Source organism: Hippopotamus amphibius, chromosome 9 (assembly GCF_030028045.1).
Source record: "Hippopotamus amphibius kiboko isolate mHipAmp2 chromosome 9, mHipAmp2.hap2, whole genome shotgun sequence".
Lineage (NCBI taxonomy): Eukaryota > Metazoa > Chordata > Mammalia > Artiodactyla > Hippopotamidae > Hippopotamus > Hippopotamus amphibius.
In genome coordinates, this window is record NC_080194.1 from 119,454,810 (window position 1) to 119,478,798 (window position 23,989).

General features: G+C 46.4%; 2 protein-coding genes across 2 annotated transcripts in view; both read left to right on the forward strand.

The window, feature by feature from the left end:
- LOC130861021 (uncharacterized) overlaps nucleotides 1-23,989 on the forward strand; it is a 101,447-nt gene that overhangs the window by 52,896 nt on the left and 24,562 nt on the right. Inside the window, exons 6-8 of the mRNA XM_057749524.1 lie at nucleotides 2,972-3,063; nucleotides 4,956-5,077; nucleotides 9,498-9,574. Of these exons, the coding sequence (XP_057605507.1) occupies nucleotides 2,972-3,063; nucleotides 4,956-5,077; nucleotides 9,498-9,574 (291 nt within the window). The remainder of the gene's footprint in view (nucleotides 1-2,971; nucleotides 3,064-4,955; nucleotides 5,078-9,497; nucleotides 9,575-23,989) is intronic.
- On the forward strand, nucleotides 10,445-16,009 carry LOC130860424 (thyroid receptor-interacting protein 11-like). Its single transcript, XM_057748621.1, has one exon. The coding sequence runs from the start codon at nucleotides 10,710-10,712 to the stop codon at nucleotides 15,999-16,001; it is 5,292 nt and encodes a 1,763-aa protein (XP_057604604.1). The 5' UTR covers nucleotides 10,445-10,709; the 3' UTR covers nucleotides 16,002-16,009.

The window sequence follows — 23,989 nt, forward strand, 5'->3', positions numbered from 1 at the left end:
AGTGATGCAGGTCTTTGTGTTATGTCCCTGTGTCTCCCCAGGTGACCAGGGGTCCTTGTGTTACGTCCGAGCACCTCCCCACCTTTTTGTACTGCCACACATCACTGGCTGCACCCAGTGTGCTGTGCAGATCCATCCCTGGCTCCTGCCAGGCCCTGTGTGACCTGAATCTGCTTTTCTCCCCAACCTCTTCTCCCATTTCTCCTGTTTTCTGACTCTTCTGCAGCCCCTCTCCCTACTTCCTGCTACTGGAACCCTCCACGTCCACTCCCACTCCTGAGTGTCTCTATCTGCTGTTCCTCCTGCCTGGAATGCCTTTTGCACAGCTGCCTTTCCTTAATTCTCTAGGATTCAGCTCAGCCATGCTTTTTATTTTTTTATTTTTTTTAAAGCTTTTAAAAATTTTTATTTATTTTTATTTTATGTATTGGCTGTGTTGGGTCTTTGTTGCTGCACGCAGGCTTTCTCTACTCGCAGCAAGCAGGGGCTGCTCTTCGTTGCGGTGCGTGTGCTTCTCAGTCCAGTGGCTTTTCCTGTTGCAGAGCACGGGGGCTCTAGGCGTGCGGGCTTCAGTAGTTGCAGCGCATGGGCTCATTAGTTGTGGCGCGCGGGCTCTAGAGCACGGGCTCAGTAATGGTGGCACATGGGCTTAGTTGCTCTGCAGCACGAGGGATCTTCCTGGACCAGAGCTTGAACCGTGACCCCAGCATTGGCAGGCGGATTGTTAACCACTGCGCCGTCAGGGAAGCCGAGCCATGCTCTTTAAGAGAGGCCTTCCCTTTTGCCTCTCTAGTAGGTCCTCCAGCCGCCATACCATTTTGTCCCTCGTTTGTCATAATCTCTGTCTTGGTCTCTGTCCCTTCTCTGTTTTGTTCACCACTGTAACCCAAGGCCTGGCACTTCGCAGACACTCAATAAATATTGCTGGACTGAATCAATAGTATTAAATCGACTGACAATGCAGAGCTGGGGGGAATAGACAGTGCTGCTCGTTATCCAGGAGGGCACTAATAAATCCAACAAGGAACATGTAGAGGCAGGGAAATGGATCCGCTTTTGAGCAGTTGGAGTCTCTTCGCAGTGGGGTGAGTGCCTTCTCTGTGGGGAACAGTCCACCGTGGCTCCATATTGTGGAACGTATTCTTCTTGCCCTGGATGCTGAGGCTGACTAAGGGCCCTTCCAACCTTTGAATTGTTTGATGTGTGTTCTCATCACTGGTCTACTGTTCTGGCTTCAACTGCAGCTACGGCTTTTACCACGAGATGGCGCCAGAGGATGCCTTTGAAATCAGTCTTCCTCAAACTGCCACCCACAGTGAGCACACATTTTTCCCAGCACTTATGCCCCCAACACACACTTGAAACAGAAGCTTCACAAAGCAGTTCTGACTCTTACATGGTGGATGTATTATTCAGGATATCACTTGGGATGCTTAAGACTGCAAGTAACAGAAGCCTGACTCAATTTAACTCAAATGATAAAGACGTTTATTATCTCACTAAATATTTCCAGGGAGAGAAGGCTCCAGGCCCACGGGGCTGTGGCATGGCCTTAGGGATCGGGTTCCTTCCCTGACTTCTCATTTGTCCTAAGGCTGGTTGCACTCTTGGTTGCCAGGGAGCTTCCAGTGGTAATCAGGGCTTCAGCTCCCAGGTTGGAACACTACAACTTTAACTGCTTGTAGTGTAGACTGGGGTAGAGAGAGTTTGGGCTACTCTAGCAACTTCCAGGTCATAGCTGTGACCTCCTTAAGGGACACGAAAGCACTGGTATTTAATACAGAGTCAGGAGAAATACTTTACTAGTTGTTAGTGATGTTTGCCAAATATTTCTGGGTCTGTCTTCCCCTGGACACAGCACTTTTGGTTGAGCAGAGTTATGTGACTAGCTCTGGCCAGTGAGTTTGCTGAAGGACTAATTGGTTGCAGGTCTTCTGTATGACGTATGAGGTGAGGTTATTTGCTCTTTAGGGTCCTGGGAAAGGAATTAGTGATATGAGGGAAGAGAGAGGTAGGACATGACTGTGGTGGGAAATATGATGGGCAGTGTCTTTGAGTGTAAAGGTGGATGGATGAGTCTGTTTAAACTTGTGCTGGAGGGACTTCCCTGGTGATGCGGTGGTTAAGAACCTGCCTGCCAGTGCAGGGGACATGGATTCAATCCCTGGCCTGGGAAGATCCCACATGCCATGGAGCAGGTAAGCCCGTGTGCCACAGCTACTGAACCCATGTGCCACAACTAGTGAAGCCCGCGCACATAGAGCCTGTGCCCTGCAACATGAGAAGCCACCGCAATGAGGAGCCCCTGCTTGCCACAACTAGAGAAAGCCTGCACTCAGCAGTGAGGACCCAACGTAGCCAAAAAAAATCAAAAACCACCCCCTGAAAAACAAAAAACAAAACAAAACAAAAACTTGTGCTGGAGTAATAGGTATGATTTAGCCTTTTTTTAAATTGAAGTATATTTGATTTATAATGTGTTAATTACTGCTGTACAGTAAAGTGATTCAGTTATCTATATACTTTATTCAAAAACTATTCTTTTCCATTATGGCTTATCATAGGATATTGAACATAGTTCTCTGTGCTGTACAGCAGGACCTTGTTGTTTATCCATCCTATACGTAAAAGTTTACCTCTGCTAACCCCAACCTCCCACTCCATCCCTCTCCCAACCCCCGCCCCCCTTGGCAACCACCAGTCTGTGCTCTATGTCCACGAGCCTGTTTCTGTTTCATATCTAGTTCATTTGTGTCATATTTTAGATTCTATATATAAGTGACATCACGTGGTATTTGTCTTTCTCTTTCTGACTGACTTCACTTAGTATGGTAATCTCTAGTTGCTGGATTTGGCCTTTTGAGGTGGATAAATTTCCTGTGGATCCTCGACCTGGTTCCTGGGAACTTGGCCATGGACCCTGGCCTGAACCTGCTCTCTACTCACCTGCTTCCTTTTTCATCTCTTTCAGGTTTGCAGTAAGCATTGGCTACTGGCAGGACCCTTACATCCAGCATTTGGTGAGACTGTCTAAAGAGAGGAAGGCCCCCGAAATTAACAGAGGCAAGTGACCATCTCCCTTCCCCACATCTCATCAGCTGAGAGGCCTGAGGTTTTAGGCATTCATTCTTTCAAAGAGCATTTAAAAGGGTGTACTCTCTCCAACGGTGTGTGAAAGTGCTCGTTTCCCCACTTCCTCAGCAGCACAGTGTATTGTGAAACTTTTCATCTTTGTTCATCGGATACATGAAAAATGGTTTTTACAGTAATTGTATTTTATTCCCCTTCTTTTGAGGTGAGGTTGAAAATCATGTTTCTATGTTTAAAAGCCATTTATATAGCTTTTACTGCGAGCTGCCTGTTTACAGAAGGGATTATTTTTGTTCTTGCTGTGGCCCTATTAAAGTCTTAGTAACACTGTTAGGTTCTGCAAGTAATTTCCATCAAGGAAGTTGAAGGATTTGAGACAGGAGTGTGACTTTGTTTTAGCCAGATTGAGAAATTGACCAGTGACCGTAATTCTTGTGTGTGCAGGGAATCTTGGCCCTAAAGATGGGTCCTCTAGGCAGGTTCTGTAAGAAGTACAAAGAAATTTGTAAATGGTGGTTCCTGAGAGGAAGGACATGGTGGTTAGTTTGAGCGGAGGGTGAATCCAGGCATCGATTAGATTGGGCAAGGCCTGGCTAAGAGGCTTTCCTCAAGCCTCCCTCCCCCACTCTTGAGACAGATTTCCCAACGAATGTTCCCGAGGCAGGGACCCACCATGGCAAGTGGCTCGTGGCCCCGGGTGGCAGGTCAGCCCCCCTTCCTCTTCCTGTCTCGGGTTTGCATTTCTAGATTGGGGGCCTGCAGCCCGGTAGGACAGCCGCTTCCCACACGTCTGCAGTGAGGACATATTCTCTCCCCAAAGCGAAGCCGTTGTGGGTGATATTCTGTAATATACAATAAAGGTGATTTACTAGGAAAAGAAAAGCAGACACAAGCCCAAATTATGTATTTATTAATCATGGAGGGATTATGAAAGGGGCTATTTTATTTTATTAATTAATGAATGAATTCAATTCATTTTTTTTGGCGGCACTGGGCGGCATGCAGGACCTCAGGTCCCCAACCAGCAGTGTAACTCATGCACTCTTGCAGTGGAAGTGCGGAGTCCTAACCCCTGGACCGCCAGGGAATTTCCCCACATTACTTATTAGCACATTCACCAGACATAAAATGTCTCTGTCAAATGGCAATAAAAGTTTCGAAATGCTGCTCTCAAATTTTGTTCTTGAAACAGTCACACCTTGCATCTCGGGCCTTTGGAACAGACAGACGCTGTCTCCCTGTCTCCCTTCTGGGCTTCCCATCCCCTTTGTCCCAGCTCCCCACGCCAGAGCTTGACAAGTCCATTCATTAGGCCACCACTTGCTGGTGTCCCCCCCACCCCCATCTGTGATGCCATTTTGTGAACACCGAGGCTCTGACCCAGGCAGGATGGGGGTGAGAGGAGCGAGAGAAGCAGCATGGCTTTCTTTGCTTTGACATTCATCTGCCCAGTTTCCTGACCTAAAAATAGTACTTCCCACACGCTCTTGCAATTTTGACTTTTACCAGAGTACTAATTAGCTTTCCCTAGAGCCATGCAAAAGCACATTTCCAAGAGGAACATTTAGATCGGATGTTTTTGGTATGAAACACTTGTCTTTGCTAAGTAAGCGTATAGGATATTTTATTTTTCTTAAGATCGCTAATTCCACCTTTGAGTAGCTTGTACTTATTTTGGTTCAACCAGCTTTATAAAAAGAAACAAATAGAGAATTTGAAAGTCATTATTTCTCCCATAAGGTCTAAAGATACACGCTGACCCTGAAGAAGGACAGCGTGTTGTCTGGCTCTGCCTAGCCCTGTGGGCTTTGCAGGGATTATTTCTGTCGTCCCTGAGTGATGGCTTGCTTCTGTCTGGCTCTTAGGATATTTTGCTCGAGTCCATGGCGTCAGTCAGCTTCTAAAGGCATTTCTACGGAAGACAGAATGTAATTGTCAAATTCTGACCCTTGGGGCTGGGATGGATACCACCTTCTGGAGGTTAAAGGTAAATTAAAACGTCCCGTCTTCTCTCTCCAGTTGTTTACATTTAATGTGTTGAAGATGTTCACCTGGTTCAAAAGCTTAAAAAGAAAATTAACCTGGGGGGCGCAGTGGCAGCCTGTCTCCCACCCCGGTTTGCAGCCCCCCACCCCCCACAGCGCCCCTCAGCCCCGTCCTTGACCGCACCAGGGCCGCAGTGAAGACAGTGCGGGTTGTTTCTCACCTTTTGCTACTGCAAACAAGGTAATCATAAAAATCCTAGGGTACATTTCCCTCTGCACGTGTGGAAATATATCAGGAGAAGGAATTCTACCAGTGGAGCTGCTGCGAGAAAAAAACCACGTGCGTTTGTAATTTTGTCAATAACTTAAGATTTAATTGTTGACCTAACAGTATCTTAGGGAACATTTGGAGATTTGCAAGCGTGGGTCATGATAATATGATCCAAAGTCCCTTTGTAGTGATTGTCTGATTTGATTCCTCAACTATTCTGTTCGGGTTCAAGGGCAGGTATATTATATTCACTCACAGGAAAGAAAACTTGGGTCTAGTTAGTGAAAGAACAAGGACTAAAATTCTGGTCTTTGATTCCTGGCCTGGAATTTTCTTGTCAAACCTTTTCCCTACAAATATCTCACTGATTGCATTTTGTACAGATTTTTCTCGGTTCTTCTATCAGGTGGGTCACGTGGCAGTAATGGGTACATGCGTTTCTCCAGATTTCTTGCAGATGTAGACCAAGATAAATTAGAGTGTGCGGGCATAACTCGACCTGCATTATCTATTTTGTCCCTAATTAGCTCACCTGATAAGAAGGTCTTCGGTCATCAGAGCTTCCAACCTTTCTCTTACTCGAGAACCAGTGGCATCAACATGGCCCTAGTATTTTAATCGTTTGCCTCTGCATTCTTCCTTCTGGATGAGATAACTAACATTTATGAAGATAACTAACATTTTGCTTTTACATGTATGACCTCATGAATTCACACGAGAGCTCTGTTGGGTGGGGAGCTTACACACATGAGGGAAGTAGGGCTTTAGAAGTTTGCATCTTCCCCCAAATTGGACAGCCAGTGGCATTAGGACATGGAACCAACACTGGCTTCCAGCTCATCAAACTCCCGATTCCTTCCTCTTTCCTCTGCACACAGCCCTGTGGTTGTTCTCTGGGTCGGTTGTGCCTCTGTAACGCTGTGACCCTGGCGTGGTGGAAGCAACTGGAAGAGAATACAACTTAAGAGTGTGTGGACTGCTGGCATTAACAGGGGCCGCTGGAGAATTCTCTCTTTTGTCTTGACACCCTTTTGATTTGGTCATGTGGTTTGTTTTTTTTCCCCATCTTGAAGGTGGATTAATAATTAATAAATCTGAGATTTTAATTTCTGAGCAAAATACCTCGAGGTTTATGTGCACCTTGCAAGAAAATGGTTATCTGCCAGAGGTGAGGACGGGGAATACCACAGGGCCTCAGAGTCGTTTGTGGAAATGTTTTGTTTTATTTGATGATTCTATTGATCTGAAGGGTTTTTTAAAAATCTAATGTTTTTCTTTAAAAAGAAATATTATGCTTGTTTGCTCTTTTTGAGCAGAGGTTGCACAAGCCAAATCTGGCCTGCCGCTTATTTTTATAAATAAAGTTCTATTGGAACACAGCTGCGTCCATTTATTTACATCTTCTCTATGACTGTGACCGCAGAGCTGAGTAGTTAGGACAGAGAGTGGATGGCCTGCAAAGGCTACAATGCTTTGTGGCTCTTTCCGGAGAGTTTGCTGATCCCTGTTTTAGAGCTCTATGTGCCTGTATAAAAGGCAGGGAAAGGTCTTCGATCTTACTGTCTTGTGTTCTTTCCGCTTGGGATGGCTGCACTAGCAGAGGCTTAACTGCAAGTCACAGGCTTTCTGGGGCCACTGCCGTGGGAGCTCATTCTGTATAATCCCAGGGGCCCAAGACTGTTTGGATGGTTGAAGACTCCCATCTTCAGGCAGCAGGCAAGAACAGGGCCAAGTATTGCCCCAAGCAAAGAATAAACGGTGAGTGCAACCCTTGAAGGAGCCTTGGGTCTTGGTGTCTCTTGAATTCTGTTTCTGCACAACCAAAGGATCAGGTGTGGAGGGGAAGTGGTCTCAATTTTGGCTGCCTGTGAAGCTGTGGACCACATTGGATCTTGTAGTCCGAGGGCTACCCTTCCTCGTGGCTGCTCCTGAGGGCCCCTTGCTGGCTCTCCCTGCCTCCTGTGCCACGCAAGCTACTGGGGAGTGGAGAGTTAGAAGGGCCACAGAGAATCACAGAATAAAAAGTTGAAGCATCGCTTGCCAGAGCCATTCTGCCCCTTTCTGAAAGCTGAGAAAGAGGGTGTCTGTTTCTTAAAAGTTCCAGGTGTGCCTTTTGGAAGCTTTCCTTCCACAGTGACCCCTTACTGAGAATTCTTATGAGGGTCAAGTGCGTGAGTGCCTGGGCAAGCTCTTTAAAAAGCAAGAAGTCCTATAGGAGATGTAGGACGCTATGCTATCCTTCATTTATTTGCTTTTGATTGTCCTCGTGGTCTTCCGGAATTTTAGGCCTTTCTTAACAGTCCATACTTTGTGAGTAAAAGTTCTTGAAAAGCATTGTAGAATCTCTTAGCGCAGGTTATTTCTGTGTATCTTCAGACATACCCTCCGAAAATCTTCAGATAGCTTTTTTTTTTTTTTAATTTTTATTTATTTTTTTTTGGGGGTACACCAGGTTCAATCAACTGTTTTTATACACATATCCCCATATTCCCTCCCTTCAGATAGCTTTTCTGTAGCCCTGCTTGGCAGTCAGGTAGCAGGTTATTGTATTGCAGTTCCAAGAGTGAAGAGCTGAGGGTGGGTGATCCCAGATCTCCTGCGATGTCAGGAAACCGTCTTGTCCCTTTGTCTTGCTTTGTTTCTTTCTTTTTCTCTTCTTCCTTCCGCGGACCAGACCCCTGAAATTTTAACTGAGGACCGTTTTCCATGTGGTGGGATCTCCCAGTGCTGTTACTTGCTCTTAAGGGTCACCTTCCTACCAGGAAATGCTTCCTGATGATCTCTGACCCCATCACTCTGTCCTCAGTGGCGGTGGGGGGGGGGGGGGTCTTCTGCCCCTCGTGACCTGTCCTCCATCTCTTGCTACTGTCTGCATAGTTGGTGCTCATAATTGCTGGGCAGCTTGGCCAGGTTGTGGAGTGCCTTGTTTCTTGCTAAGTCTTAGGGGTGTTATCTATTTTACATGTAGTAGTGTGTATCTGTTCATCTCAAATTCCTAATTTATCCCTCCACCCCTTTCCCCCTTTGGTGACTGTAAGTTTGTTTTCTGTGTCTGTGGGTCTGTTTCTGTTCTGTACATAAGGTCATTGGTACCCTTTTTTTTAGATTCCACATGTAAGCGACATCATATGATTTGACAATATTATGTTAGTTTCACAGTATGTATTACCTAGTGATCTGACATTCGCATACTTTTGGGGCTGAGTGATTGGACAGGGAGGAGGAGCTGGAGAGAATTCTAGCATGACCACTAGGTGACTGGGTGAGGGTGTAGCCACCGACTAAGTTAGGAAACGCCTAAGCTAGGAAAAGCCTAAGCCAGGAAAAGTGGAAGAGGGAAACAGGGCTCTGTGTGTCTGTGTGTCTTTCACACTTTTTTAAACTGCAGCCATGACAGGAAAAAACTGTACATCCCTAGCCAGGACCCGCATCTATATACCTGCGTCTGTAAGTAATAAGGGCACCCACGTGATGCCTACTAAGGGCAGGCCCTCTTCCGAGTGTCACACGTATTTCCTCTACAGTCCTCACAAGGCTGTGAGGTGTTAGCACTTTCTCTGCTTTTCCAGTGAGGAAACGTTGGCCCAGGGAGTTTAGGGACTCTCCCAAGGCCTCACAGCCGACACGTGGTGGAGCTGGGATTTGAACCCTGTCCCCCCGCCGGCTCCAATGTGCACTGTTCTCCACTATCGCAGAAAACAAAAGTGTATCACAAAATAATGCTTACCCTCATTCCATGCGAAGCTTTTCTGATATTTGCTACTTTACTCTATTTCACCCCCAAACTGCTGGTCACAACCCCGCCACACTGGTTGCTTGACCCTCTCTAATAAGTCTCAAGCTGCTTTTTTGAGAAATACTGTTGGTCCTGCTTCCAGTCCACCCCTTGACATCCCAGTGCCCATTTCCCCGATTCAGGCTCCCCATCACTTCTCTCCCGGACAACTACAGTCATCTCCTTTTCCCTTCCATCCGTTCTCTATGCTGAGGCCAAGCACCTTGGAAAGTACGTTTCTGACTGTCATTCCCCTCATTTTCAATCCTTAAGTGCCCCATTGCTCTTTGGGCCCTAGGACTTGGTACATGAAGCTGATGGGTAAGTGTATGAGTAATAAGTAATTATATAAAGGTTACTGTGTGTTTTTTCTCAGGATGAAGATCTTCCACCAAGTAAATATTTTGAAATTGACTTTCCAGTGATAGTCACGCGAAAGCTGCACAGCATCAAGTAAGTGTGGCTTTGGCCGGAAGCAAGAGCCTGGTGGCATTCCGAACCAGCCCCTGGTGGACAGCAGGTCTGAGTGCAGGACACCTCATTTGTAGACAGTTGTCAAAATGCACGGATCAAGAGGGATGCGTGTCAACATGTGTACATTTTGCCTCCATTTTCTTCTGAAGATATTTATGTATGTATTTATTTATTTCTTTATTTTGGCTTCGTTATGTTGGGTCTTCACTGCTGTGCACAGGCTTTCCCTAGTTGCGGTGAGCGGGGCTACTCTTTGTTGCAGGGCAAGGGTTTTTCATTGCGGTGGCTTCTCTTCTTGCTGAGCACAGGCTCCAGGCGGGCAGGCTTCAGTAGCTGTGGCACTGTGAGCTCAGTAGTTGTGGCTCGGGGGGCTCTAGAGCGCAGGCTCAGTCATTGTGGCACCGGGCTTCATTGTTCCTGCGCAAGTGGCATCTTCCCGGCACAGGGCTTGAACCCGTGTCCCCTGCCTTGGCAGGTGGAGTCTTAACCACTGCGCCGCCAGGGAAGCCCTTGCCTCGATTTTTTTTAAGAAAAAAAAAGATGGTTGCCGGAAACTCACAAGCTGCAGGACAGTGTGTGCTGTGTGATGCCGCTGAGTCAAAAAAGTCAAAGGCAATTAAATATATTTTACTTCTATTTGAATAGTATTACTGTAGTACCGCTTTGCTTTTATTAATGAAAATCTACCTTGAATATCATTCCATATCAAAAAACAAGTCAGAAGCAAGGTGTGTTTTCTGCGAACAGGCGCTCGGAGATGGACCCTTCAGAGCGGCTGCGATGGCGGCCGCGTCCAGGGGGCCGGGGTGGTGGGGGCACTGGGAGAATCACGGAAGCAGAGGAGACGGGCCCACCCCGGCGCTGCGAAGGCGTGAGGAGCAGCAGAGGCCCGAGGGGAGGCAGGTGCTTTGTTAGGGGCCAGGCCAGGCCTGGGCCTTGCCAGGCGAGTGTGGCCAATCAGGAGCCTTGGAATCCCGTGTTGTCTAGAAACCTCTTATTGTGCTTTGATTCTTAACCTCGCGCTGGCAGCAGCGCAGCGACAGTGGGCGGAATTGTCCGACTGGGCTGGGCGCTTTTCGGTGAGCGGACCAGGTCAGTTCTATGACCCGCTACAATGTTCTCCTGGTTGGGTGGCCTGGACGGCAGCTTAGGCCATTTCCTGGGGCATGTGGGTGGTACAGTGGCATCTTTCAGACACCATATTTCTGGTGTCCCAGAAGATGTGCCGAGGGAGGGAGCTGAAGCGGTAGAAGAAGTACCTGACTCTACAACAGAGGAGGTTGAAAACTCTCAGCTGGTCTTCACCTCAGAGGTTGAGAGACTTAGATTTCTTTATAGTGATCTGAAAGGGAAGTGTGAAGCCTCAGAACTTCAACTAAGGCAGCAAACTACTAGTTACAGGCATCAATTACAGCAGAAAGATGGAGAAATCAAACTTCTTACAGCAAGACAGATAGAGCTACAGGATCAGTTGCTAAAGCTGCAGTCGGTCATCCAGGAAGTAAATCTTGAGGATGGCCTTGTGCCCTCAAAGAGTGTACGCTCTTCCCTGGGTTATGATATCAGTCAGCATGCTTTAGCCTTGCAGGATGATGATATGGACTTGGCGGACCTAATTTGGTCACAACAAGAAATCAATAGATTGTCAAAACACGTCGTAAGACTTGAGGCTGATGTCAGCTATTGGAGACATTTTGCTCAGAATTTTACACCACAAGGAGCAGATAGCGTTGATCTAAAGGAAATCTACAAACTGAGAAATACCATCAAGCAACTTGAAGAGAATCGAAATAAGGACATTGATGACCATCAACTTGAAGTGACGGTACTGCAGGACATTCACCAACAGAAACTGGCAGAAATAAGTCACAGGCATCAAAAGCAATCAAAGGACTACGAGGAAAGGATTCATGACATGCAGGAAGCTATGCAAGTCCTAGAAGCTGAAAAACTAGAGTCCACCAAGAAAATCCAAAAACTCCAAGGACTTGAGATTAGAGTAAAAGACCTTGAAAGAAAACTATCTTCTGTAGAAAAGGAGAGGGATGCTTTAATTGGGGAACAAGACCAGGTAAAGGAAAGGAATGCAAGCACTGAAAAAGGTGAGTTGCAGCCTTCTATTAGGAGGCAGAGTGATGCTGGGGCAGAAAAGGGAGAAGTTCTTCCACAGAGTCCATCCCTGGAAGAAGTGCCTGGACAGCAACAGCCACTGTCTGATGCTGAAAATGAAATGAGCTTGGATAGCTTAAAGCGGGACAAAAATCTGATGGAAGAGAACCTGAAGCTTCAAAAACGAGTCCAAGTTTTAGAAAAAGAAAATTCATTGTTAAATAAGGAAAAGGAAGAACTTCAACTATCACTTGTCAAATTGAGCAATGACTATGAACTCCTTAAAAGAACAGCTACAGGAGACATGAATTCGGATTCAGAAGTACATCATTTAAGGTGTGATGTGGAACTCAAAGAAGGAAAACTCGATGAGAGTCCTACTGAAAAGAAAATACTCATCCCTGAGTTAGAAGAGTCAGACAGGCAGAAACAAAAAACTACAATGCCTGTGGTTTTGGTGAAAGATGAGCAATCAGAACAACCCAGTGAAGGAGACAGCATCATCAGGAAACTAAAACAAGATCTAGAATATGAAAACAAGAGAGTCCGTCAACTTGAAGATGATACAATGAATACTATTGAAGAGTTGGATGGGCAAAAAGAAAATTTAATTCCTTTAGAAATGGAAAAGGGACAGTTAGAGGCAGAATTGTGTTGGGCTGAACAGAGCCTGTTGGAGGAAAAAAGGAAGCAGGAGCAAGCTTTCAAAGAACTGTCAGATACAGATAACCCAGACAGCTGTGCCTTACAGCTGGAGCGCGAGTGTTTAATTAAACTCAGTCAAGAGAAAGACTATGAAATATCAGAACTCAAAAACAATATTGAGCCGATGATTGCTGAGCACAAAGAAACTAAGGAAATTTTGTCATCTACTTTAGAAGAGCAGCAGCAACTGAAACAACTCATAAGAGAGAAAGAAATTTTTATTGAAAACCTTCAAGGAAGTTCACAGCTTCAGGAGGAGTTAGAGCCGTATACTCAAGCCTTAAGAAAAATGGAAATTTTACAGCAAACCATAGAGGACAAAGACACAAGTCTTGCATCCATGAAAGAAGAAAATAGTCACCTGAAAGAAGAATTGGAACGACTGAGGGAAGAACACAGTCAAACCCCACCTATGATGGACCCTAAAACTCTAGACAGTATTGTAGAACTAGAATCTGAGGGATCTCAACAGAGCACAACTGAAGATAATCTGGAGATTAAACCTCATCCAAAGATACGTGACGATCAAAACCAGAGTGAAATGCAGCTACTTCGATCTTTACAAGAGCAGACACAGAAAAATCCCAAGTACCAACACGAGCAGATGGCTATTAAACACAATCCGCTCTATTCAGCCAAAGAGGAGGAAATCGAGACTTTGCAAAATGCAATAGAGCAAACCAAAACCCAGTTGCCCGGAAAATCCCAGCCCACACCAACAGAGCATTCCGATACATTCCAAGTAACAAACACTCAGAGTCTTAATACAGACAAGGGAAGTGAAAAGCATGACTTATCTAAAGCCGAAACTGAAAGATCCGTACAAGAAATAAAAGAACACAAATTGGAGACTAAACGTCTAACTGAGAAGAATACCTGTTTAACTGAACAGGTTGCTCAGCTGTCCAAGGGTGAGACTAGTAAACTAACTCAGCTTGTCCAGCAAAAAGATTTGGAGATACAGTCTGTTCACATAAAAGTATCTTCAGCTTCCTCCAGTGACCAAGATAATGGACAGGGCCAACAACAATTGCCAGCGTATGCTTTGGAAAGAGAACAAATATTAGCTGCTTTAGATGCGAAGGCTTGGGGAAACTTGAGAATGATGGATACCATCGTTGCCAAAGAAGCAGACATCGTGAAACTCAAAGATGCAAATACAGAACTCTCCACCAGATTTGAAAGCAGTGCGGATATGTTTAAAGAAACAATTCAGAATTTCTCCCACATCACTCGAGAAAAATACATGGAAATGGATGCTTTAACTCAGAAGTGTCAGACTTTACTGACAATACTGCAAATGTCCAGCAATGATGATGAGGTGAGAGGTGTTTGTATGGATCAGTTTGAGGAGCTTCTACAGCAACGTGATCGATTAGAACAGCAAGTGAAGATACTGGAAGAGTGGAAAGTGCAGGTGATGACCACAGTACAAAATATGCAGCGTGGGTCAACCCATCTTCAGAAGGTGCTTCAACAACTTCAGGCACAGGTTGTAGTTGATGATGATCATTCTAAACGACAGATGAACTGTACTGACCTGATCAAAATTTATGAAGGGAATGAAATCAAACGCAGAAACTTGAAGGCACAAAGAGAGGAAGTTCAGTTGAGCCTAGAGCAGCTTTGCAATACCAAAGATATCCTGTTGGGGATGTCTGACCTTAGTTTACCACACCCCTCCAATGAATCACTTCCATCCGAGTCAGCTGACTCTCGGAAGGCAATGAAACCTGAGGTACCGAGCGAATCGTCTACATTGCTCGAAGAAGAGATAGAAGAGTTAAGAAAACTCATGGAGGAAAAAGATGCAACCATTAGAACCCTCCAGGAAGATAATCAGAGATTATCTGATTCCATCGCAGAGAGTTCAGAACTAGAAAGAAAACGATGTGAGCAAATGGGTCCGGAAATGAAGCAGCTACGGGAGAAACAAGATGACTTGCAAAACCTGCTTAAGGAAAAGGAGCTTTTAATCAAAGCAAAAAGTGATGAAGTACTTTCTTTAAGTGAAACTTTGACTAATGAAGTGAGTGACAATGAACTTTTGAGGCAGGCAGTAAAAAACCTGAAGGAGAGAGTCGTCAACTTGGAACTCGATATGTGTACACTAAAAGAGGAAAATGAAAAAATAGTAGAAACATATTGGGAAAAGGAAAGAGAAAACCAAGCACTACAAGAGACAAATACACGAATTTCTATGATGCAGACCGAGAAAGAATTAGAATGTGTTGCAATGAAGGAGAAGGCACTTACTTTTGAGTATCTTTTGGAACACACAGAACTAGGCAAGACAGGGGAATTAAATCAGCTTTTAAATGCAGTCACATCCATACAAGAAACAAAGGTTATGTGTCAACAGGAGAGAAATGAAGCCATGTTGGCACTGAAACGGAAACACATGGAAAACCGTGCCCTCCAGAGTGAGGTTCAACATTTACACAACAAAGAATTACCCTTAAAGCAGGAGCTGGAGATATCACATCAGCGGGGGATAGAATCATCTGAGTTTCATAGCCAAGAAGCTTTGGCCGCACAAGACAGAGAGGCTAAACTAAGAACCAAAGTCACCACCTTGGAGGAGAAGCTCCTACTATCTTCCAATGCAATGAAAAATCAGCAAGCCCGTTTGCAGATAGAGGCGTTGAAGGAACAACTGAATGTCGTGGAGAAGCAGAGAGAGGACATTTCGCGACAGCTTTCTATTTCCCAAGACAAAGAAAATCAGTGTGCAGAAGCACTAGTTAACCTGAGGACGGTGGTCGCAGAATGGATGGAAAAGGCAAATGATCTCGAGGGAAAACTAATATCGGCACAAGGACAGCAGGAGGAAGCGAATGCTGCCTTGAAACTGAAGGAAGAAAAAATGAAAGATTTGAAAACACAAAATGAGGTCCAACAGGAAATGCTGGATGATGTACAGAAGAAATTGCTGCACGTACTGAGTAACGCAGAAGGAAAAATTGACAAGAGCCTCATGAGGAACCTCTTCGTGGAGTATTTTCAGACACCAAAACAACTTCGGCATGAAGTGCTCTCCACAATTGGCAACACTCTGGGAATCCGAGAGGAAGAGATGGATCTGGTTTTTAAGCAAGAGCAAGGCGGTGGTGCCATGTGGATGACTGGCCGGCTTGGATCAAAACGTGTCCCCAACACACCTGTGCGACCAAATCAACAGTCAATGCCGAAGAATTCTTTTTCAGAATCCTTTGTTAAATTCCTCGAAACAGAATCTCGTCTCACTCTCCCACCACCAAAACCCACTGCTCGGGATCCAAAACCTCTCAATTCACCAGGAAAGAAAACACTAGATGAAACTGTGCCACGTCTTAAAACGACCTCGGATCCACACTCAAAAAAACATGTGAACCGATGTCCCACAGGTATCTCTCTGATTAACCCACCTGGACCTGAACCAGATGGATCTCGGCATCTTCTTTTAGACGCCGTTACTGATGCTTTGCCCCCACACACACCCTTGCTGCTCTCCCCTGGCAAGGGGGCTGGAGTCATGCTGAAAGGCCTGTCACAGCCATGGGTGATTCTTCAGCCAGAGACAAGATGTTCTTTGAAGAAACCAAGTCACTGACAAAGCTATGTATTTTGATGTTGCTTACTAAAAATATGAATACATTTTTCTTTACAAATAATGTGTTGTAAGGGCTTCAGAGATATTCACCCGACTTCAAACAGTGGCGCTTCTTGTGAGAAAGGGCATGGGTGGGGTTGGAGGCTGTGGTCAAGGCACACACTTCAGATACTGTTTGTGATGCTTTCATGTTTTACAAGGAGCAGGTACTTATGCAGATCTTGGAGAATTAAAACATTAACTTGCGTTAATGTTCAAAATGATAGAATACACAAGTGCACACTCCTTGTGTCAGAAGAAAGGTGAACAGTCCAAAAGTACAAGATGCATAGAATTTTTAAGCGTGAAAGTCCACTGTTCCTGGCTAAGTCCCACTCCTCTGTTCATTGCCTGGGAAACCACGCTATTGGTAATCTGTATTCTTTGAGGCCCCTGAGAACTATATGCATATTTGTGTATATCGGAATATATTATTCTCTGACTTGCTGAAAAAAATCACTGCACCTTAGAGATCTTTCCAAATGGGAATGAGTTCCATCTTCCTCTTTTTAAAAGCAGCCGTTAGTTTGCTGTGTGGATGTACCCTAATTCTTTTAACTAGCGTCAATTAATCAGGCTTCAAGCCGTTTCGAGCCCCAGAACGATCTAATGGCCTTGGCCAACTCTCTTGTCCATTTCCTTAAGAGCTGCTCCAAATCTTCCCCGCTTTCCTGAAGCATGATCACGCCTGTGCCCTCCTGAAGATATCTGAGGCCAGCAGTCAAGAACTCTCAATTTCCCACACCCCCTTGCTAGATTTAACCGTCCGCCCATTTCCCTCCACCCACCTCTACTCTCTCCCTTTCCCTTTTGTTTTATAGGAAAAGGGATCCAGCTTTGCAGCTTAAGGCTAATTGCTCCATGGTACCCCGGAAACTGCTCACTCAGACTTTTTCCAAGACTTCTTTGCATTACTTTCCCTTCCCGCTTTATCTTCAGCCTGTCTCTTGCCCTAAGCTTCAGAGCCTGTCCAAGTCTCTCCCAGCAAACAATCCTCTCCTTTCTGACAATCCTGTCTTTTCTGCTCCTTCAGATACCGTCTTCTCTCTCTACTTTTCACAGCTAAACTTCTGAGAAAAAAAAAACTTCTTTACTTCTTGTCACCAGCTCATTTCTCACTGACTTCTTTTTTTTAAATAAATTTATTTTTTATTTTTGGCTGCAGTGGGTCTTCGTTGCTGCGCGAGGGCTTTCTCTAGTTGTGGCGAGCAGGGGCTACTCTTCCTTGCCATGTGTGGTCTTCTCAGTGCCATGGCTTCTCTTGTTGCGGAGCACAGGCTCTAGGTGCGCGCGTGGGCTTCAGTAGTTGTAGCGCACAGGCTTAGTTGCTCCGTGGCACGTGGAATCTTCCCGGACCAGGGATCGAACCCATGTCCCCTGCATTGGCAGGCAGATTCTTAAGCACTGCTCCACCTGGGAAGTCCGCACTGACTTCTTTTTGAAAGCGGCACAAAATCTTGTCTCATTAATGTCCCAGGCAGTTTGGAATGCCTTAGAAAGTAGTCTTTTTCATCTGCTTAAACTCTCTGTAGTGATCAATGTTATCCCCATCTTCATTCTTTAAAATTCTCTCCACCCTCTTTCTTTTGAGGATGCCACTCTCCTTGGGTTCCCTTCCTAACATCACACTCTTCTTTCTCGGCATCCTCTGTGACTTCTTCTTTGGCCCACTTCTGGATGGATATGTTCTCTAAGGTACCATGGTCAGCTGACTGCATCTTCTCACTCTCCCTGTGGTCTCAGGGAAAGCCCATCCACTTGACATTCCCCTGGATGCTGATGACTTCTGAATACCTATATCTGACCTCCCCCTTCTGACTCCCCACTGACTTATCGAATTGTCTGCGGATATCTCTATCAGGATGTCCATAGGCGTCTCAAAATCCACATGTCCAAAAGGGAACTCCGCATCTTCCCTCAGAACCCTTCTTCTCCTTCTTTCCTTTTATCATCTCCTAAAAACCTCTGTCCACCTTGCCACCCAAGCGAAAGGCCTCAGAGTCATGACTGATCTATCTCCCCCTCTCCATATCCAATCAACCACCAAATAGACCCTAATTCCTTCCCTTCCTAGTCTTCCACAGACTACTACAGTGGACTCCACACTCGTCTTGCTGGTACCACTCTTGGGCTTCCTTGACTCCATTTTGCCCATTGCTGTGAAGGGTGCCTTTCTAAGATGAAGATCTGATGTTACTTTCCCGCTTTAAATTACTTGAGGGGTCCCCGCTGCCTGGAGCCAAACTTTAACAGAGGAACCAAGGCCTTCCCTTTGAAGCCATACTTCCTGCTTGTCACCCACACAGAGGCCACCCTCCTGCCACATGTGACTTCTTGCAAACCTGAGCAGACTCTTACCCGAATAATTTCAAGCCCGTAAGCCTAACGGTAACAGGAGAATGCCTTCCAAAATGTGCAGATCAGAAGCGTTTGATTTGCCTCCACTTCCCCCATTGTTGGGAAGGGCATTCCCACCCGGAAGGTATGGGGAGGGCCCAACGCTGCGCACGTGGGCCCCACAGCAGTTTCTTCGTCCCGTGTGCTCATAGCCCGGGGAAGGAGGACCTGGTGACACCTTGCAGGGCCACACGGAAGCTGCACTTGGGAACAGAGTCAACAAACGGGCTCTAGGGGGAAGACTCTGGAGCAACGAGAGGGTGGAGGGCTCTCTAGTTCCCCCAGGAGGGCTGTTTGCATAACTTCACAAGCTGGCAGGGAAGTGGAGGCTGCTCCTTGGAGATAAACTCTGCCTGGTCCGTGTGATAAGGAGGGTGGTTTGGCTAGGGGACCTCACCTGTGGGAGCTGAAGCAGAGGGGAGTTTCAAGTGGGGCTATTTGAAGCCCTCCAAATTTACCAGATATCACGGCAGCACTTAATAGTGAACCTTGATTTCACGGCTTTTATACCACAATTGACTCTAAAGAGTCCCCGTGACATCAGTGTCAACCTTGGTGATGACGGAGACTTTTAGGCAGTAGGTGAAGTCCTTCCCTAGGCAGTGAAGTAGGCACGTGAGCAGCAGAGAGAGGTGGTCCTCAACAACATAAAGTATATGAACTCATTGATGGTCACTTAGTTGATCCCAAAGGGTCTGGGGGAGGGATGACACCTTCCAGCTCCATGGCATCTGGCAAGGGACTGATGACAGGAGGCCACATTGACCCACAGGCAGGATGTGCCAGAGGCCCCAGGTTTGGCTCCACCCTGTAGCAAGGAGGCCTTGATAACCATACTGAGCTTGCGCGAGTGTTGCTTCCATGACTCAAGGAATAATGGGCAGCTTGGTATGGAAGCTTGCCGTTTGGGAGAGACTCTATTTCCAGAAGAGCCCAGTGCGTGGCCAGCAGTTCCTGCTCGGATGGATGTGATGCAGGGCCAAGGAGGGCAGGTGCTTGCATCAGAAGCCCCAGGACAACTTATGGGCATCATGGGCAGTCCAGAGACTCCAGGAAGCAGGAGCAGAAGCTGCTAAAGCCTCTTCGCTGAAGGCGTCTCGGAGGGCACTAAGGGGAGTGCCTGTTGCTTTTAACTTAGAAAGATTCTAGAACCTGCCATTGGAGGGGCCTCCACTCAAGGTGGGCTCCTTTCAAAGTAACGGCACAAATGGGCTTAAGTACAATTTGTAAATAAGGAGTATGTTGCGTCCAGAACCCCCAAAGGACTAAAAGATGGCGGACTCATGTATCCATAACAAGTGCGTCAACCAAATGTCCGCAAGGGAGGGTGTTGTAAAGGTAATGTCATACCTGGACTCCTGGAGAGAGGTGGGTGCGGTTAAGATCCTGTCTGCGAAGACTGTGTGTGCTAGCAGAGCTGTTTAGGTACCCTTTGGGTAACAAGGTCAGAGTGTACTGTGCCCCTTTGGAGATGAAGGCAAACCAGCTGAGAGCATGTTGAAACAGGCACTGAATGGACCCTACTAGCCAAGGCTCCGCAAGAGCCAACTAGCTACCATATTTGCACTGAGCGGCATCCCAGGTGTTTTAAGGGTACCCAGGATTCGTTTTCATCAGGTATGGTAAGACGCAAAGACACAGAAGTGACTGTCCTGAAGGAGGACGCTTCTATGCCCGTAGATCCTGAGCAGCAGGAGGCACGGCACACCACGGAGGGCCCGTCCGTGCCCCTTCCCCCCGCCTTGTTCTTTTCAGCTCTTCTTGGGCCCTGGGCTGCCATGGATGTGCCCCTCAAAACCACTAGGGGTCAGGAGAGCACACAACTGCCCCAAGGGAAGAATGCAGCACAGGAGATGGACAAGGTCATGACTTTTGCCTGAACAGCGATGTTGCGGCAGGCAGCCGTGGGGCCATTCTTAGATCTTCCTGGGGTCGTGGGCTCCTTCCTTTCTACAAACAGCACAAGGGGTCGTCCCCAGGACTGCACTGGGAGGGGGAGCTATTTTCCCAGAGTCTCTCTGGCTGCCCCAAGCAGCCAGTGATGGTCATCAGGCTAGACACAGTGAGCAAAGCGCTAGCCCCATGGCCAGTAAGTGGAAGTCCGGCACCCACCCGTTAGGACATTATGTTGTCAGTGGTCTCAGGTAGGAGCCTCAGAGACCACCTGCCAGATACAAGCCGCACTTGATGGCACCGCCATCTGGGGTATAGTCAAGGAACAATCGTTTCTGCCTACTTGGCAAGCATGAGACATTAGGGTGGGAAGAGATGGCAGCATCCATTGGAGATAACAGAACATGAGCTAATGCCCACGTTGGCCAGCAACTGGTACTCACATCGCAGACAGTAACTGCTGCCTTACGAACCAGCTGACTAGCAAAGGGGCTGGAGGGAAAGCTGACAAGGTATCTTCAGTTGAGGTGAGACCATCCTGTTTGTGATGCCACTTGTTTTATTCACCTCTTCTTCAATCCATCAGTGAGAGAGAGATTTCCAGCCTAGACTAATGGGGTGGGGCTGAACACACGACGATCTGCACCGAAAGATGGGATGGACAGCAGTTTACAAGTCACCTTCACCCGCAGCCTAGGACAGGACACCACACACCATGCAGGACCACGTGGGAGGTTACACTTGGGAACAGAGTGAACAAGCAGGGCCTTGGGAGGCAGACTTTGTAGTAACAAGAGGGTGGTGATGTGCCCTGGTTCCTGCAGGAGGGTGTGATGGGCTTGTCTGAATAATTCAGTGGGCTGATAGGGAACTGCAGCCTGCTACTCGGGAATAAGCGGGCACTGTGTCTGGTTCCTATGAGAAGAAGGATCATATGGCTGGGGACCTTGCCTGTGGGAGAAGAGGGAGTGGGCAATTGTGGTTAGACCATTCGAGGCCCTCCCAGTTTTACTAGACAGCTCTCAGTATTGAATTTTAATTTCAGGCCTTGTGCCACACGACGGTATTAAGAAGTATTTCTTCCTTGAACTAATAATTGACTTCAGTAATGTCACAGGATACAAAATAAAGACAACAATCAGTTGTATTTCTAGCTACTAGCAATGAACCTGCGGCAACCAAAAATGAAAATACATTTACAGTCACTAATAAAAATAAAATACTTTAGTGTAAATCTAACAAAATGTGTGCAGGACTCGTATACTGAAAACTCTGCAAGAATGATAAAAGAAATCCCAGATCTAAATAAAAGCAGAGATCTACCATGTTCATGAGTTGAAAGACAAAGCATAGTAAACATGTCAATTCTCCCCAAATTGACAGATTTAATGCAGTTCCTATCAGAACCCAGGATGCGTTTTGTTCTTTTTTTTTTTTGTAGATATACACAAGATTATTCTAAAATTTTATGGAAAGATAAGGGAACTAGAATAGGTAAAACAATTTTGAAAAAAGTAATAAAGTGGGAGCAGTCAGTCCACTCCGTTTCCAGACTTACTACATAGCTATAGTAACCAAGGCCGTGTAGTATTTGCAGAGGGATATACACATAGATCAGTGAACAGGGAATCCAGAAATAGTCCCACACAAATATGCTCAACTTATGTTTGACAAAGGTCCAAAGCAGTTCAAAGGAGGAAAGATAGCCTTTTCAACAGGCCTTAGCTGTGGAAACGTGTGAGGAAATCGCAGACCGAAAACTTGGAAAACTAGACCAGCAAAGAAGGAAAGTACTGATGTGATTGATGTACTACCAGGTGGGGATGGGCAGGGAAGGATAATGTGCACTCAGCTCTGGATGAAAGCTGCAAGTGTTTATTTCATCCTTCTGAATTCAGCTGCTTCTGACTGATCAGCATCACAGGCTCTGGTGATTTTCCCATCAGCTCCCACACTGCAGAGTCAGGTCACCCCTAACTGCGCACACAGTGCTCCAGACTCCATTAGCCTTCCCAAAAGCATCGCTCTCAGGCTATATGAAGTAGTAAGATGGCTCTCCGCTCCAAAGGGACAGCCTCCCAGTTTCGAGTCTGCCGGAAAAGAGAGCTTCTAGACTTAACAACTCCCATTTGACTCCTGGGATTCATTCTGATTGGACCGACCTGCTCACCACCACCACCTGACACACACGCTTCTGAAGTGTAGCTAGGGTGATTTTGTGTGTGATGGGCCAGGCCTTGGTAAGGTTCTACCCCAGTGTGAGGCGTAGGGCCTCACTTGATCCATGTGGACTAAAAGGAGAGTTTAGTTCTTCCTAAGAAACTCTGGCTGGGTGTTATAGAAGGAAGAATACTGAATAGCCAAAGCGGCAGGTGTCCACTCTAGCCTCTCAGGGAGAAGATTCATGGTTAAAGCCCAGCTATTTGCTCCCAATATTCATACTCAACAGGGCTTTCAAACTCTACTTTTTCCTCTTCTTGACTTTACTGGAGGATGCAGATGAGTTGTCAGTGACCTTTTGCAGGGACATTGTTCATGACTACCCCAGCGTCGTCTCATACATGGAGGCGTCATGCAGCTTAAGATGGCTAAGCTTGCCATTTCCAGATTCCACTCCTGTATCATAAAGTTCCAGCCCCCGGACCAGGAGCTTAAATAGAAGGAGCTAGCCCTGCCTGCAGGAAGCCTCTGGGGTGGCCCCTCAGTGAAAAACTGACCAAAGTCCTCAGCATCCCTAGTTTTTCTGAATCAAACACTCAGCAAAGAACAGAGATGTTCTTTGCTCACTGAACAACAGAGGTGTATAATACATCGGCCTCCACCTTCTAGTCTCTCAGCCTCACCGTTCAGACCTATGGAACTGACACCTTATACTATCACTTGCTGTTGACCCACTAGTTTTGCCCACTAACACCCATGGAATGTGTACACTGCCAAGTTGGGAGACTATGCTTGTTCACTGGTTTGTATTACCCTCTTGGCAGAGGACCACCCAAAGAAATTGGTGTATTTCATCTCATCACTGCTCCCCCTGGCAAAACTCCCTAACCTCAGCCTTCCCCACTCGTGTTTCTTCTTTGGATATCAATGGGCTCTTGTTCCTCTATTGAATACTAAGCAAGCATTTGATACCCGATCTTGCCCCAAGATAGGTGTATTGGGTTTTTGTTGTCATTTGTTTACTTTGCTTGTGTGTTTGTGTGTGTATGTATGTGTGTGTGTGTGTGAGAGAGAGAGAGAGAGAGAGACCCAAGGTTCTTCAAGTTTGCGCATATTCATTCCCTGCTCGCAAAAGATAACGAAACGGAATATGCAAACACACTTTAAAATTTTATTTTAAAATGTTTTGAAGTAAGTCTAGTATAAAATAAATGGGGCTTCTGAGGTGGCGAAGTGGTTGAGAATCCACCTGCGAATGCAGGGGACAGGGGTTCGATCCTTGCTCCAGGAAGATCCCACATGCCGCGGAGCAACTAAGCCCGTGCGCCACAACTGTTGAGCCTGCGCTTTAGAGTCCGTGAGCCACAACTAGTGAGCCCATGTGCTGCAACTGTGAAGCCCAAGCGCCTAGAGCCCGGGCTCCACAACATGAGAAGCCACGCGATGAGGAGCCCGCGCACCACAATGAAGAGTAGCCACCACTCAACACAACTAAAACG

Excerpts from the sequence above, each read along its gene's own strand:
- LOC130860424 (XM_057748621.1), top strand. The coding sequence starts at position 10,710 with ATGTTCTCCTGGTTGGGTGGCCTGGACGGCAGCTTAGGCCATTTCCTG.